The following is a 14,324-nucleotide window of genomic DNA, read 5'->3' as shown; positions in this document are numbered from 1 at the left end:
TGCAAGTAACACCCCTTGTCAGGACGCACAAATAACATCAGAATTAATAAAGAGCAGAAATAAAATTTGTATCTCCAACTCTCTCATGAATCAATGCCTGCCGCCCTTTTAAACCTGCCAGGTTCCCAAGATGCCCCACGACCCGATGTACGGCCGTAAAATCAGACGGCACACGCAAAATTGCTGTCAGTTGCTTTTTCAAGTACCTTAATGAGCTTTCAATTGCTTGTAATCGGGTGGCGAGCACAGACTTGATCTCGCCTGACTTCCTACGTTGGTTAAATGGTGTCTGTGCGTGATGACACCGGAGACCTAGCCCGATGTCATTGTGCTCCATTTTACCTTCCGGACGCCTCCAATGGGACCCGATTCCTGAACGTAGATTTCCGGCCCATGCCTTGGAAATTCTAGAATTTTCTCTCCCTTAAAGGTGCACTGTTTTAACAGTCTTAAAGGCACACACTGTTTTAATACGAGGAGAAAGAAGATACAAGTCCGTGAAACTATCTCCACAGAAGCTGCCAGACCTGATGACCTGCTGAGTATTTCCAGCATTTTCTGTTCATACCCTAAACTAATCTCTCTGTCCCATTCTCTCCTGATATTGCATTTTCAATTGCTTCAAACATTTATTCCAATTTTCCCATAAAAGCTCTTTGCTTCAACCATTCCACACAGCAAAGAAATCCATGATCTACCAACTCCGTGACTAAAGAAATTTCTCCAAACCTCGGTCTTAGTGACAGTTTTAAATTGATGATCTTTCATCACTGATTCCCCAAACGGCCTTTCTCTTTATCAAAACCCTTCATAATTTAAAGAAGGCTCTATTAAATTTCCTTTTAACCTTCCCTGTTTCAGTTGAAACAGTCCCAGTACCTACACTATTCTATCCCTGGCATCATTCCGGTGAATCTATGCTGTATGCATGGTTTTAATATTCTTTCCATAATGGGGCACCCAAAACTGCACACAATGCACTGACCGAATCATTGCCATGTACAAATTTAAGATGACCTCATCATCTCTTCACCCTTACACTTCATGCCATTATTGGAAAATTGACCTTTACATTTCAAATGGCTTTATGCTTTAAAAAAATTGTACCTCCTTTTAAAATTAAAATCAAAGAATATAAAGAACACTAATTCACAGTAACATGTCTTCATTTTTCTTCCATGAACTTGATTTCACCTCTTTTAACAGTTGATATTTTTGATACTGTTGGGGAAAGTGGCTCTCAGAAGCCATGTCCAGCATTGGCTCTGGCAGTTTCAAGGTGCTGAGTTAACAGGTCAGGTTGAAATGAGATCCTAATGATCTCACCCTGTGGAGTTAAGGGGGTGTGGTCGTTTTGCTGGTAAATATGTGCAATTTGCAAGCCTTTACTACTGAACCCCCATGTTTTTGCACAGAATCTTTACTGCAGAGATAACAAACCACTGAATTAAAGGAAACTAGACTAATTTAGTACATCAAACAATGGATAAATAAACCATTGGTTGGTGCAGATTCTGTACTTTTTATGTGTCTCCATCTACATACAGGATCGATGATGAAAAATCTATTTTGAGTAAAACCTGCTTGGAACTTATGGAGCTGGTGGAAGTGCAGGGGACATGATTCTGTCTGTAGCTGTGACCTGTCATTGACCTGATCCCAATCCAAGGCAGAGGGTCTTTTGAATATACAGGGTTGGTGGCAGTGCCAATAGTGCCATGTCATTGGCATCTATCCATGGAAGAAGGGGATGTTGGGGATGAATAGGACACAATATTCTAAATGAGGCTTAACCATGGTCATGTGACTTTATGAATTATGTTCAATGCATCAAAGAACAATTGAAGGCACAGGATGTGCAACTACAAGGCGTTGCTGGGGCCGATAAAGAGAAGTTAAGAAACTAATAGGTTTAGAAACAAGAAAATGCCATTTGGCTCAATAAACCCATTCAGCTTTGACTGATTTAACTACTTGTTAAGTGATTACAAAGTTTTCCTGTCTAATTCTACCTCTCTGCCAATGTCAGCCATGGTTCAGCCAATCTTGTCAAGCAATAATACCCATACAAGAAATTTGAAGGAAACCCTATGAGTTCACGCTCATGATGCTGCCCTGCCCTGGCAGGAGTTTGGGCATGCATTGTTTTGTACACCAATTTGCTTGAATTCCTGACAAGCACGGCTCATGGTCAAGGCTCTATGTTGAGAGAGAAAACTTGTGAAATGATCCTTTTGATATCAATTGTCAATCTATCACCACTCCACTCACAAACTGATGTGCACTTTGCATAAGGTTCATTAGAAGATTGGATGGAGTGGTGAGTTACAACTTTATCCTTTCACCTGTGGAAACAGGATCTAAAACTAGCCCAATTATAATTGTCTGGAAGCCTCCCTTGTTATGGGCTGAAAACACGCAGTGGAATATCAACGTCAAAATGTTCTCATATGAATTTCCTTTGTCGCCTTTAGTTTGTAGTGGTTTCAAATCCCATGGACATAAATACCTTTAACTCAGCACTAATTGCCAACCACATTCAGAAAAAAGTACACAAATACGAAGCCAAACTGTCTCATGGGTTTAACAGGAGGTTTTGGAGTGCAAGTAATTAGAATACAGTTGGGACAATATTAGGAGCTTATCTTAGAAATAACTTGTGCTATAAATTTAACACTGACATGTAAAAAGTGCAAAATGCTATATTCCAAGCATTGACATACCTCAATACACACAAATTTCTCTCCTCCCAAATGAATACATTGATCATAAGATCATAAGAACTAGGAGCAGGAGTAGGCCGTCCGGCCCCTCGAGCCTGCTCCGCCATTCAATAAGATCATGGCTGATCTTTTCGTGGACTCAGATCCACTTACCCGCGCTCCCATCGTATCCTTTAATTCCTTTATTGTTCAAAAAGATATCGACCTTAGTTTTAATGACGTTTATTGAAGAAGCGATAACTACTTCACTGGGCAAGGAATTCCATAGATTAACAACCCTCTGGGTGAAGAAGTTCCTTCTTAATTCAGTCCTAAATCTGCTCCCTCTAATCTTGAGGCTATGCCCTCTTGTCCTAGCTTCACCTGCCAGTGGAAACATCCTCTCTACTTGTATCTTATCTATTCCCTTCATGATTTTATATGTTTCTATAAGATCCCCCCTCATTCTTCTGAACTCCAATGAATATAATCCCAATCTACTCAGTCTCTCCTCATAAGCCAACCCCCTCAACTCCAGAATCAACCTAGTGAACCTCCTCTGCACCCTCTCCAGTGCCAGTATATCCTTTCTCAAGTAAGGAGACCAAAACTGCACACAGTACTCCAGGTGCGGCCTCACCAGTACCTTATACAGCTGCAACATAACCTCTCTGCTTTTAAACTCAATCCCTTTAGCAATGAAGGACAAAATTCCATTTGCCTTCCTAATTACTTGCTGTACCTGCAGACCAACCTTCTGCAATTCATGCACAAGGACACCTAGGTCCCTCTGCATAGCAGCATGCTGCAACTTTTTACCATTCAAGTAATAATCCTTTTTACTGTTACTCCTACCGAAATGAATGACTTCACATTTATTAACATTGTATTCCATCTGCCAGACCTTTGCCCACTCACTCAATGTATCTATGTTCCTCTGCAAAGTTTCACAGTCATCTGCACATTTTGCTCTGCCACTCATCTTAGTGTCATCTGCAAACTTTGACACCCTACACTTGGTCCCCAACTCCAAATCATCTATATAAATTGTAAATAATTGCGGTCCCAACACCGATCCCTGAGGCACACCACTAGTGACTGATTGCCACCCAGAATAGCACTCACTTATCCCCACTCTCTGCTTCCTGTTAGTCAACCAATCCTCTATCCATGCTAATACTTTACCCCTAACACCATGCCTCCTTATCTTATGCAGCAGCCTCTTGTGCGGCACCTTGTCGAAGGCCTTTTGGAAATCTAGGTACACCACATCCACTGGGTCCCCATTGTCCACCTTGCTCGTAATGTCATCATAGAATTCCAAAAGATTTGTCAAGCATGACCTGCCCTTCATGAACCCATGTTGCGTCTGCCCAACGGGACAATTTCTTTCGAGATGCCCTGCTATTTCTTCCTTGATAATAGACTCAAGCATCTTCCCCACTACAGAGGTTATGCTAACCGGTCTATAATTCCCCATCTTTTGTCTATCTCCCTTTTTAAAGAGTGGCATCACATCTGCTGTTTTCCAATCAGCTGGGACTACCCCAGAGTCCAGCGAATTTTGGAAAATTACCGTCAGTGCACCTGCTATTTCTCCCGCCATCTCTTTTAGTACCCTGGGATGCATTCCATCAGGGCCAGGAGATTTATCAATCCTTAGCTCCATTAGCTTGCCCAACACTACCTCTTCCGTAATAATGATTGTTTCCAGGTCCTCACCTATGTTCGTCTCTTTGTCAATTACTGGCATGTTATTAATGTCCTCCACTGTGAAGACTGATATAAAATACCTGTTCAATGCCTCGGCCATTTCATCATATCCCATAACTAAATTCCCCTTCTCATCCTCTAAAGGACCAACGTTTACTTTAGCCACTCTTTTTCGTTTTATATATTTATAGAAACTTTTGCTATCTGTCTTTATATTCTGTGCTAGTTTTTTCTCATGTTCTATCTTACTTTTCTTTATAGCTCTTTTTGTAGCTTTCTGTTGACCTTTAAAGTTTTCCCAATCTTCTAGTTTCATGCTGCTTTTAGCCACTTTGTATGCCTTCTCTTTCAATTTGATAGCCTCCCTTATTTCTTTAGACACCCATGGCAGATTATCCCTTTTCTTCCAGTCCTTCCTTTTCACTGGAATATACTTTTGCTGAGCACTTTGAAAAATTGCTTTGAAAGTCCTCCACTGCTCGTCAACTGTCCCACCGTAAAATCTTTGTTTCCAGTCCACTTTAGCCAATTCCTCCCTCATTCTATTGTAGTCCCCCTTGTTCAAGCACAGGACCCTGGTATTGGATTTTACCTTCACACTCTCCATCATTATCTTGTTTAATTGATTCTTCTCCCTCCATAAGTAGTCAAGCAGTACAATGTAATCCATCATTACCTTCATCATCTGACCATTCAGCATCCAGCCCCATCGTAAACATTTGGGCAGTCTGACTGAAATCCATCATCTTTGATCTATCTAGGCCAGATATCTGTGTAGACAATTGAACAGAATGAGTGATATTGCAAGGGTCAATTCTTGAATACATTCCATTGATTTGTTATAGTATGATAGTTACACTTCTAAATAAAATTTGTTATATTTAAAATGTGTCACAACAAAATCGGAATATAAAATATCAAGGATTTAATTTCCTTCGGTAGTGTAATTTGTAACACATCTGGACATAAATTCCTTTCTCATACAGTCATGGGATTATACATGATCACATTAAACAATGCTGTACCCTAAAAGCCTTGGCATAGATTCCAGACTCTACAGAAATAGTTATAAGATCAATGATATCTTCCATGCAGTGTAGACTTTAAGCCTAATGCCGCTAAATGAAAGTTAGTTGACAAATGAAATATTTGATTGGTTCCTGGGCCTGGATTTTATCCAATCAGAGGGCCAGCAGCTCTGGAGCCTCAGCAGCCCCACCGCTGCTGAGCAAGGGCAGGGTCTGTGAAGGCGCCTCAATGTGGAGGCACCATCTGAGCCGTGGATCTAAATTAAAAATTATGAGGTGTAAAGTCGCTAGACCCCTGGAAGTGGAGGGGAAACCCCTCCAGGTGAATTGGTTGGGTCGTGGGTGCGGCCTTTCTTGCCTCCGGCTCCAATGACCTGCCGGCCTGCTGCAGGGAGACTGTCTCCATTGAGCTGGCAGCCTTCACAGTTGATGTGGCCATTCCACTAACGTCAGAATGCCGGTGAGGCTGCAAAATTGCCTGTAGTTGGGCCTTAAACATTTTAATTGGCTGCCCACCTGGGTGGAGCAGGCAACCGATAGTATTCCCAGCCCAACCCTAGGAAAATTCTCCAGCAGTGGGAATGCATCAGGGAGCCATCCCGATGTGGCTCCTCCCTATTCTCCTGGCACCCCCTCAAACCCACCACCATGTGGCTGGAACAAGTCAGGTCCTGGTGTCCGTTACCCCACCCATCTAGTACAGTGGAGAAAAGATCCTGTATCCCCAGTCCAGAGCAAGTTAACACTCCTGACAGAATAAGCCTTGGAATAGAGGAATTCAAGCACTGGGAAATAGAATATTGAACTTGCTTCCCACCCATTATGTACTGTCAACATCAAGAATCCTTAGATTTGGAATAACACAGTCCGCTGCAGAATAAAGCTCCTTCCATTTTGCTCCAACAGCCTGCCTTCAACCTGTAAGCTAGATGTCCAGCCAAAGGGTTAATTAACCCTTAGTATTATCATAAAACAGCCTAATTCCTTGTCTTAGGTGATTTTACCATTCAGGCAAAACGGCAATTCATTACATATGGAAACAACTAGTGTTGACCAAACAATCTGGAATTTTGTATTTTGGGTCATGGAGCCTTTGGCCTTGGATTAAAAAGAAGCAGACAGTCTTGTGAGGCAAAGCGTTGTGTGAGGAGGTCTTTGTGATGCCATTATCAGTATAGCACATTATTTTGCCAGAATGCCCACTGAGTGACAGTTACAACTTGCAAAGATGTGGCTGTGGATTTCAGGCCACCTTACTGGTCTGTGGCTGGTCACGTTACCTAAAATAGGATTCTTCTTAGGGCAGCTTAAGGAATTTAAGAAGCAACTCTGTTCAGCCGGTAGGTTGCGGAGAAGCTTCCTGCCTGCCCGAACACACAGAAGGTCAAGAATGGAAAGTGTTAGCCATGTAAGTTTAAAGCACTAAGAAAAAGATCACTTAACAATCAATAGAGATAGTTACAGTATGTGCCAGTTCAGCTAAATTGCGAAGATAACTGAAGAAAGAAGCCATTAGCTCACTGCCAGCATCACCCGGATGTGACCCCAAAGCACCCCTGAGTGCAGTGTCTGACCTGCTATTCAAGCAAACGGTGTGTGATTTAATGCTCATGTCACCAAAAGACAGTTTAAAGATTGAAGGCAATCCATTGAATATAGGTTTGGAACTTAAACTCATTAAGACCGTACTGTATTCCTGGACATTGTGTGTAACACTATTAATACTGTTTCTCAGCAGAATCCAGCTAAAGAAAGAACTTACATTTATATAGCAACTCTCACAACTTCAGGATGTCCCAAAGTGATTCACAGCCAATGAAGTACTGTTGGGGTAGTCATTGTTGTAATGTAGGGAGGTATGGAAGCCAATTTGAATACAGCAAGGTCCCATCATCAACAATAAGATAAATAACTAATTAAACTATATTTTCAATAATACTGGTTGAGAGATAAATGATAGCCAGGTCACCTTCCCTGCTACTCTATTAATATTGCCATGGGACCCTTTACATCCATCTAAGAGTGCAAACGGAACCTTCATTTATCATCTCATCCAAAAGGCAGCACTTTGCAGTACTTCCTCAAGTGTCAGCCAATATTTTGTGCTGGTGACTTGACTATTCCAACACACTCCTGGCTGGCCTCTCAAATTCTATCCTCCATACACCTGAGATCATCCAAAACTCTGCTGTCCATGTTTTAACTCACACCAAGGGTAGGGTTTTCCCCATGGGCTTTAGAACCAGCTGTCATGGTCAAATGGGGGTCAGGACCCCACTCTCTGGGGAAACAGTCACCAGTTGTGATTTTCCCCAAATTGGCCAATTAATGGCCAGAGCCTGAGCTCGCCCTCCAATTAAGGATGGCGGAAGGCTCTCAAAGCCGGAAAGGCAGACTGCTGCTTGTTCTGTGCTGAAGAGAGGGCGCACCCATTTTGAGGGGCCCTCTCTCCAACTTTTTAAACTTTAAATTAAAAAATGGCTTCAGCAACCAGGCCACCATTATCAGGGATGGGGGGAGCCTGAAGCCAGACAGGCATAGAGGTCTTCTAAGCCTGCCTGGAGTGCTGGCCCCCTGATCTGATGCTCGGAGGCCACCTCCAGGCAACTACACTCCCCGATGCCTCTTGTTACCTGGACAACAGGCTTCATAGGCCTTTAAGTGGCTCAATTCACTACCTGCCACTTGTGAGTGGGTAGCCTTGCTGCCATCCTCCCTGTCTGCCTCTGGGAAAATGGCCCGGGGGGAAGGAATAGAGCCGGGAAACCTACACGCCGGCCGACGGTGTGAAATTCCATGCCCATCCGTCTCCATGCCTACCCCCATCGGGGCTTGAAAGTTCAGCACTAAGTCCTGTTCATCTATCGCCCCTGTGCTCGCTAACTTAGATTGGCTCCTGGCCAAGCAACGTTTTGATTTTAAAATTCTCATCCTTGTTTTCAAATCCCTCCATGGCCTCACCCTTCCCTATCTCTGGATTCTCCTCCAGCCCCACAACACCCTGAGATATCTACGCTCCTATAATTCTGGACTTTTGAACATTGGTGGTTGTGATTTCAGCTGCCAAGGCCCTAAACTCTGGAATTCCCTCCCTAACTCTCTCCACCTTACTTTCCTCCTCTAAGACACTGTTTAAAATCTTTTTGACCATCTGACCTAACATCTCCTTACATGACACGGTGCCATATTTTGCTTTATAATGTTCCTGTGAAGCATCTTGGGACATATTACTACATTAAAGACACTATATAAGAGTTGAGTCCCTGGAGTAGGGCTTGAACCCATGACCTTCTGACTTAGAGGTGAGAGTACTACCCACTGAACAAAGGCAGACACCCAAAAGTAATGCTGAGATGTTGTGAAACTTACAACAAAGTTCCAGTTATACTGGTTAGGGCTTAGATTCTACCAATTATTTTTCAGAATCAATTTACCTTTACTATAATAATTAATCCCCTTGTGAACCAATTTGCTAGTGCTATTGGGCAGGGTTGTGGGAACCAGGAAGTAGTATTAGAGAGGAAAACCGAGCTTTACACAGAATTGGGAAAGAAAGATGACACTAGAATAGGAAATAGTAAGATATTAGGTGGGGTTTGAGTAAGAGGGAATGTAATAAGGTCTAAATTAGGTTTACTGTGCATGTATGTGAATGTGTAGAGTGTGGTAAATAAGGTTGGCGAGCTGTAGCAGAGATAGCCATGTGGAAATAGGATACTGTGGCATTAATGGAGGCCTGGCCCCAAAAAAGGGCAGGACTGGATACTTAATATTCCTGGATACAAGGTGTTCAGGAAAGATAGAGAAGGAAAGAAAGAGGCGTAGCAGTATTGATTAAGGAGAACATTACAGTGCCTGGAGAGGGGATGTCTAGATGGGTCAAGGACAGAATCTATTTGGTTAAAGCTAAGAAACAATGGAGGTACCATCACTTTGCTGTGTGTTGTTTATAGGTCACCAACTATTGGGAAAGAAACAGAGGAAAAATTTGAAAGGAAATTACTGAGACATGCAAGAATTATAGTATAGTTATAATGAGGGACTTTAATTAACCTAATATAGACTGGGAGAGTAATAGTGTAAGGGGCAGAGAAGGGCAAGAGTTTCTAGAGTGTGTTCAGGAGCATTTTCTACATTGATATGTTTCCAGTCCAATGAGAAAGGAGGCTTTGCTGGATCGGGTTCTGAGGAATGATGTGGGTCAAGTGAATCGAGTTTTTGTGGGGCACATTTAGGGGACAGAAATTATAGTATCATAAGGTTTCGGTTGGTAATGGAAAAGGCCAAGGAGCAATTCAGGGTAAAAATAATTAATTGGGGATGGCCAATTTCAATGGGGTGAGAACGGATTTGACCAACAGTCAATTGGAATCAAAGATTGGCAGGCAAAACTGTAATGAAACAATGGGCTAACTTTAAAGAGCAGATAGTTCGGGTACAGTCAAGGTACATTCCCATGAGGGAGAAAGGTAGGGCAGACAAATCCAGAACTCCCTGGATGATGAAAGAGATAGGGAGTAAGATGAAGCAGAAAAAGGGTGCATATAACAGATGTCCAGTGGATAATACAAATGAGAACCAGCAGAAATATAGAAGGTTCAAAGGGGAATTGAAAAAAAGCAAATAAGAGAAGCAAAGAGATAATATGAGAAGAGACCGGCAGCTAATATAAAAGGGAATTCAAAAGTCTTCTATAGGCATATAAATAATAAAAGGGTGATAAAAGGAGGAGCGGGGCCGATTAGGGACCTAAATGTGGATTTACACATGGAGGCAGAGGGCATGGCTGAGGTATTAAATGAATACTTTGCACCTGTCTTTACCAAGGAAGAAGATGCAACCCAAGTCCAAATGAAAGAGGACGTAGTTGCAACACTGGATGAGCTAAAAATTGATGGAGAGCAGTTATTAGATAGGCTGGCTGTCCTTAAAGACGTTAAGTCACCAGGACCGGATGAGGTGCATTCAAGGATACTGAGGGAAGTAAAGGTGGAAATTGTGGAGGCTCTGGGCATAATCTTCCAAACCTCCTTAGATGCTGACATGGTGCCAGAGGATTGGCGAATTGCAAATGTCAGATCCTTGTTCAAGAAAGAATGTGAGGATCAGCCCAGCCAGTCAATTTAACCTCAGTAGTGGGAAAGCTTTTAGAAATGATAATTCAGGACAAAGTTAACAGTCACTTGGACAAATGTGGATTAATTGAGGAAAGACAGCACAGATTTGTTAACGGCAAATCGTGTTTAACTTGCATGAGTTTTTTGATGAGGTAACAGAGCGTTGTTGAGGGTAATGCAGTTGATGTGGTGTACATGGAGTTCCAAAAGGCATTTGATAAAGTGCCACATAACAGGCTTGTCAGCAAAGTTAGAGCCCATGGAATAAAGGGAATGGTAGCAGCATGGATACAAAATTGGCTGAGTGACAGGAAACAGAGCAGTTGTGAATGGTTGTTTTTCGGACTAGAGGAAAGTATATAGTGGGGTTCCCCAGGGGTCCATATTAGGATCCCTGCTTTTCCTGATATGTATTAATGACCTAGACTTGGATATACAGGGCACAATCTCAAAATTTGTGGATGACATAAAACTTGGAAGTATTGGGAACTGTGAGGAAGATAGTGATAAACTTCAAGATGTCATAGACAGGCTGGTAGAATGAGTGGGCACGTGGCAGATGAAATTTAATTCAGAGAAGTATGAAGTGATTCATTTTGGTAGGAAGAACGAGGATAGGCAATATAAAATAAAGGGTACAATTCTAAAGGGGGTGCAGGAGCAGAGGGACATGGATGCAAATGTGCACAAATCATTAAAGATGGCAGGATAGGTTGAGAAAGCAGTTTATAGAGCATATGAGATCCTGAGCTTTATAAGTAGGGGCATAGAGTACAAACGCAAGGAAGTTGCGATAAACGTATATAAAACACTGGTTCGGCTTCAACTATAGTATTGTGCCCTGTTCAGGGTGTCACACTTTAGGAAGGATGTGAAAGCATTAGAGAGGGTGCAGAAAAAATTCACAAGAATGGTTCCAGGGATGAGGAACTTCAGTTATATGGATATGTTGGAGAAGTTTGGTCAAAAAGATAGATTTTAATCACATGTATTCAAACATTATTTTGGTAGTTATCAGGGTTTTTGAACATCTAGTCTTTTTGGGATGAGATATAGATCAGCAGTTTGTGCTTGGGGGTTCAGTAAGGTACAATACTAATCTATTACACATAGCTGCTTTGCTCTGCTATATTCTGTATGTGATTCAAATGTAGATTGAGAAAATGTAAAAAAAATCATTCTCACTATGAGGGTATCGCTGGCAAGCCCATCCCTAATAAGTGATTAGCTTGGTATGCTGCTTCAGAGCAGAATGACTGTGAATGATTATACCAGAGTCTTCTGTGATACTTTAGCAGAGGCGCTAGCCTGTTTGAAATGAACAGCTTAATGCCCTGTATAAATAATTGAACTCGACACAAACAGGTAAAGCAATCATACAGTAGCTACAACTTGCATTTATAATAACACTTTTAATGTAGTAAAATGTTCAAAAGTGCTTCATGGGAGCGTTATCAAACAAAACAAAACACTAGTCAATGTTTTCTACCCTTATGTCATTTTTGTGGATGATTCAAATCCAGCTTTCATAAGAACCTAAGAAATAGGAGCAGGAGTAGGCCATTCAGCCCTTTGAGCCCACTCCGCCATTCAATGAGATCATGGCTGATCTTCGACTTCAACACCATTTTCCTGCACTAGCCCCATATCCCTTTATGTTTTTAATATGTAGTAATCTATTGATCTCAGTCTTGAACATATTCAACGACTGAGCCTCCACAGCCCTTGTTTATTTCCAATGATATTGCAAGGTGTTATCTTGGCTCCTATATTCCTTGCACAAAACATAGCAAGCAGACCTCAAGCAGAAATGAAAACACTCTAGAGTGCATAGATTTAAGGTAAGGGGCAGGCGGTTTAGAGGAGATTTGAGGAAACAAATTTTTCACCCAGAGGGTGGTTGGAATCTGGAACACACTGCCTGAAGGGATGGTTGAGGCGGGAACCCTCACAACATTTAAGGAGTATTTAGATGAGCACTTGAAACACCATAGCATACAAGGCTGTGGGCCAAGTGCTGGAAAATGGGATGAGAATAGATAGGTGCTTGAGGGCCGGCACGGACACGATGGACCAAAGGGCCTGTTTCTATGCTGTATAACTCTATGACTCTATAACTCTTGTTGGTGTTGATAATGCCTTAATTCCATATTGTTATGTGAGAAATTGTGCCATTGACACTGTTGAATTAAATTCCTTTGCTATTTTAACCAAGGCTTGTTTATTTTATAGATAAAATATATTGTGGAAAGGAAAGGAGGGAATGTCAAATGCACCTGAGCACTGGAAAACAGGGGCCATCAGTAAAGGCCTCAGAACATGCTGCAGAAACTCTCTGCTTGAGAGGAACGACACCGAAAAAGGGAAGAAATATATCATAATGCCTTGTGTTATTAGTTGCAACATTGGACAGGCAATGTCACAGATACTGTTTCTGATATTCTACAGGGCTGCCATCATGGGGCCATCAGGAAACCAACAGAAACCTCAGAGAAATGGCAGAAAACTGTAACCCTCCTTTAGTCTAATGGTAAAATCCAGAGTGTTCCAGGTCTTTCTAACCATATGTCAAAACATTAGGTGTATCAGGTGAAGATTTGGAAGATTTCTGTTATATACATTTGTAGGATCACAGATAAATCATGTAAACGTGTTTTATGAATTGCTAGAATTAAGATGTCAGCTACACCTCCCTATTCGACCACAAAGTAACTAAAACCCAACTGCAGGTGATTTTTTTTTTGATTTGTAGATTAGACAGAAACGTTGTCTTAGATGTTGATCAAATAACGTGATGGATATGCAAGCTCTGAACAAAATGCGATTTCTATCTCTGTCAGATATCAAAAGTAAACAAATCTCAAGAAGGCCATCGCTCTACTGATACTTTTTATCTAAGGAATAGAAATGATTGATATCTTAATTCCCCTAACCATTGAGAAGAATTTGTTTTTCAGCAAATGAGACTGTTTTAACATCAACCATTTTACAGTTTCCTGCTCTTCTCTGCCATGAGAAGGGACCAGCAGAAGCTCGAAGCAAGATCAATATCCCACTCATACCCACTGGAGACCTGAAGAGACATCACCAATTCTGTTTCTTGTTTTTTGAAACTGTTTATGCATTGTGTTGGTCAAGATTTACATTTTTTTGCCGTGACCTGTTCCTGAATAATTATCTTACTTGTAAATAAATCTGGCTATTAGTTTTAGCTTGAATATGAAATTTTGATGGTGTAGCTTTTATTATCTTTCAGAAGAGACAGGAGAATGTAATGGGCATTTTTTCAAAAAATATTCTTCATTCATAAAATTTGTAGAACAAAACAATTCAAATTTGGCATTACATAAAGTGCAACAAAGATCAGTTTCTTTCAATACAGTACACGAGGTGACTCACTACTCTTGCCATTTCAAGTTATATTAACAATGTACATTTACATTCCATACCAAAAACATTCTCCAGTGCACACAGCCCAAGGGGTTTTACACAGGTTCCAGCCCCTTGGTATACTATGGTGGGAGGACCTTACACAGTAGCATTTTCCCATTGAGTCTTTGCGGTGGCTGCCCCAAGCTTTAGTGCGTCCCTCAGCACCTAGTCCTGGACCTTGGAATGTGCCAGTCTGCAACACTTGGTCATGGACAACTCTTTGCGCTGGAAGACCAGCAAGTTTTGGGCAGACCAAAGAGCATTGTTCACTGAGTTGATGGTCCTCCAGCGGCAGTTGATGGTTATCTTGGTCTGCGTCCCTGGGAATATCC

The 14,324-nt window shown here is 41.7% G+C and overlaps 1 protein-coding gene across 1 annotated transcript in view; it reads right to left on the bottom strand.

Moving 5' to 3' along the window:
* prkcq (protein kinase C, theta) overlaps positions 1–5,170 on the bottom strand; it is a 207,429-nt gene extending 202,259 nt beyond the window's left edge. The window contains exon 1 of the mRNA XM_068059524.1: positions 5,092–5,170. Within this exon, the coding sequence (XP_067915625.1) occupies positions 5,092–5,161 (70 nt within the window). The 5' untranslated portion in view covers positions 5,162–5,170. The remainder of the gene's footprint in view (positions 1–5,091) is intronic.
* Between the last annotated feature and the right edge of the window lie 9,154 nt (positions 5,171–14,324).

Source organism: Heterodontus francisci, chromosome 27, assembly GCF_036365525.1.
Source record: "Heterodontus francisci isolate sHetFra1 chromosome 27, sHetFra1.hap1, whole genome shotgun sequence".
NCBI classification, from domain to species: Eukaryota; Metazoa; Chordata; class Chondrichthyes; order Heterodontiformes; family Heterodontidae; genus Heterodontus; species Heterodontus francisci.
Note: the sequence above shows the minus strand (reverse complement) of the source record. Positions and strands in the feature narration are given on the sequence as shown.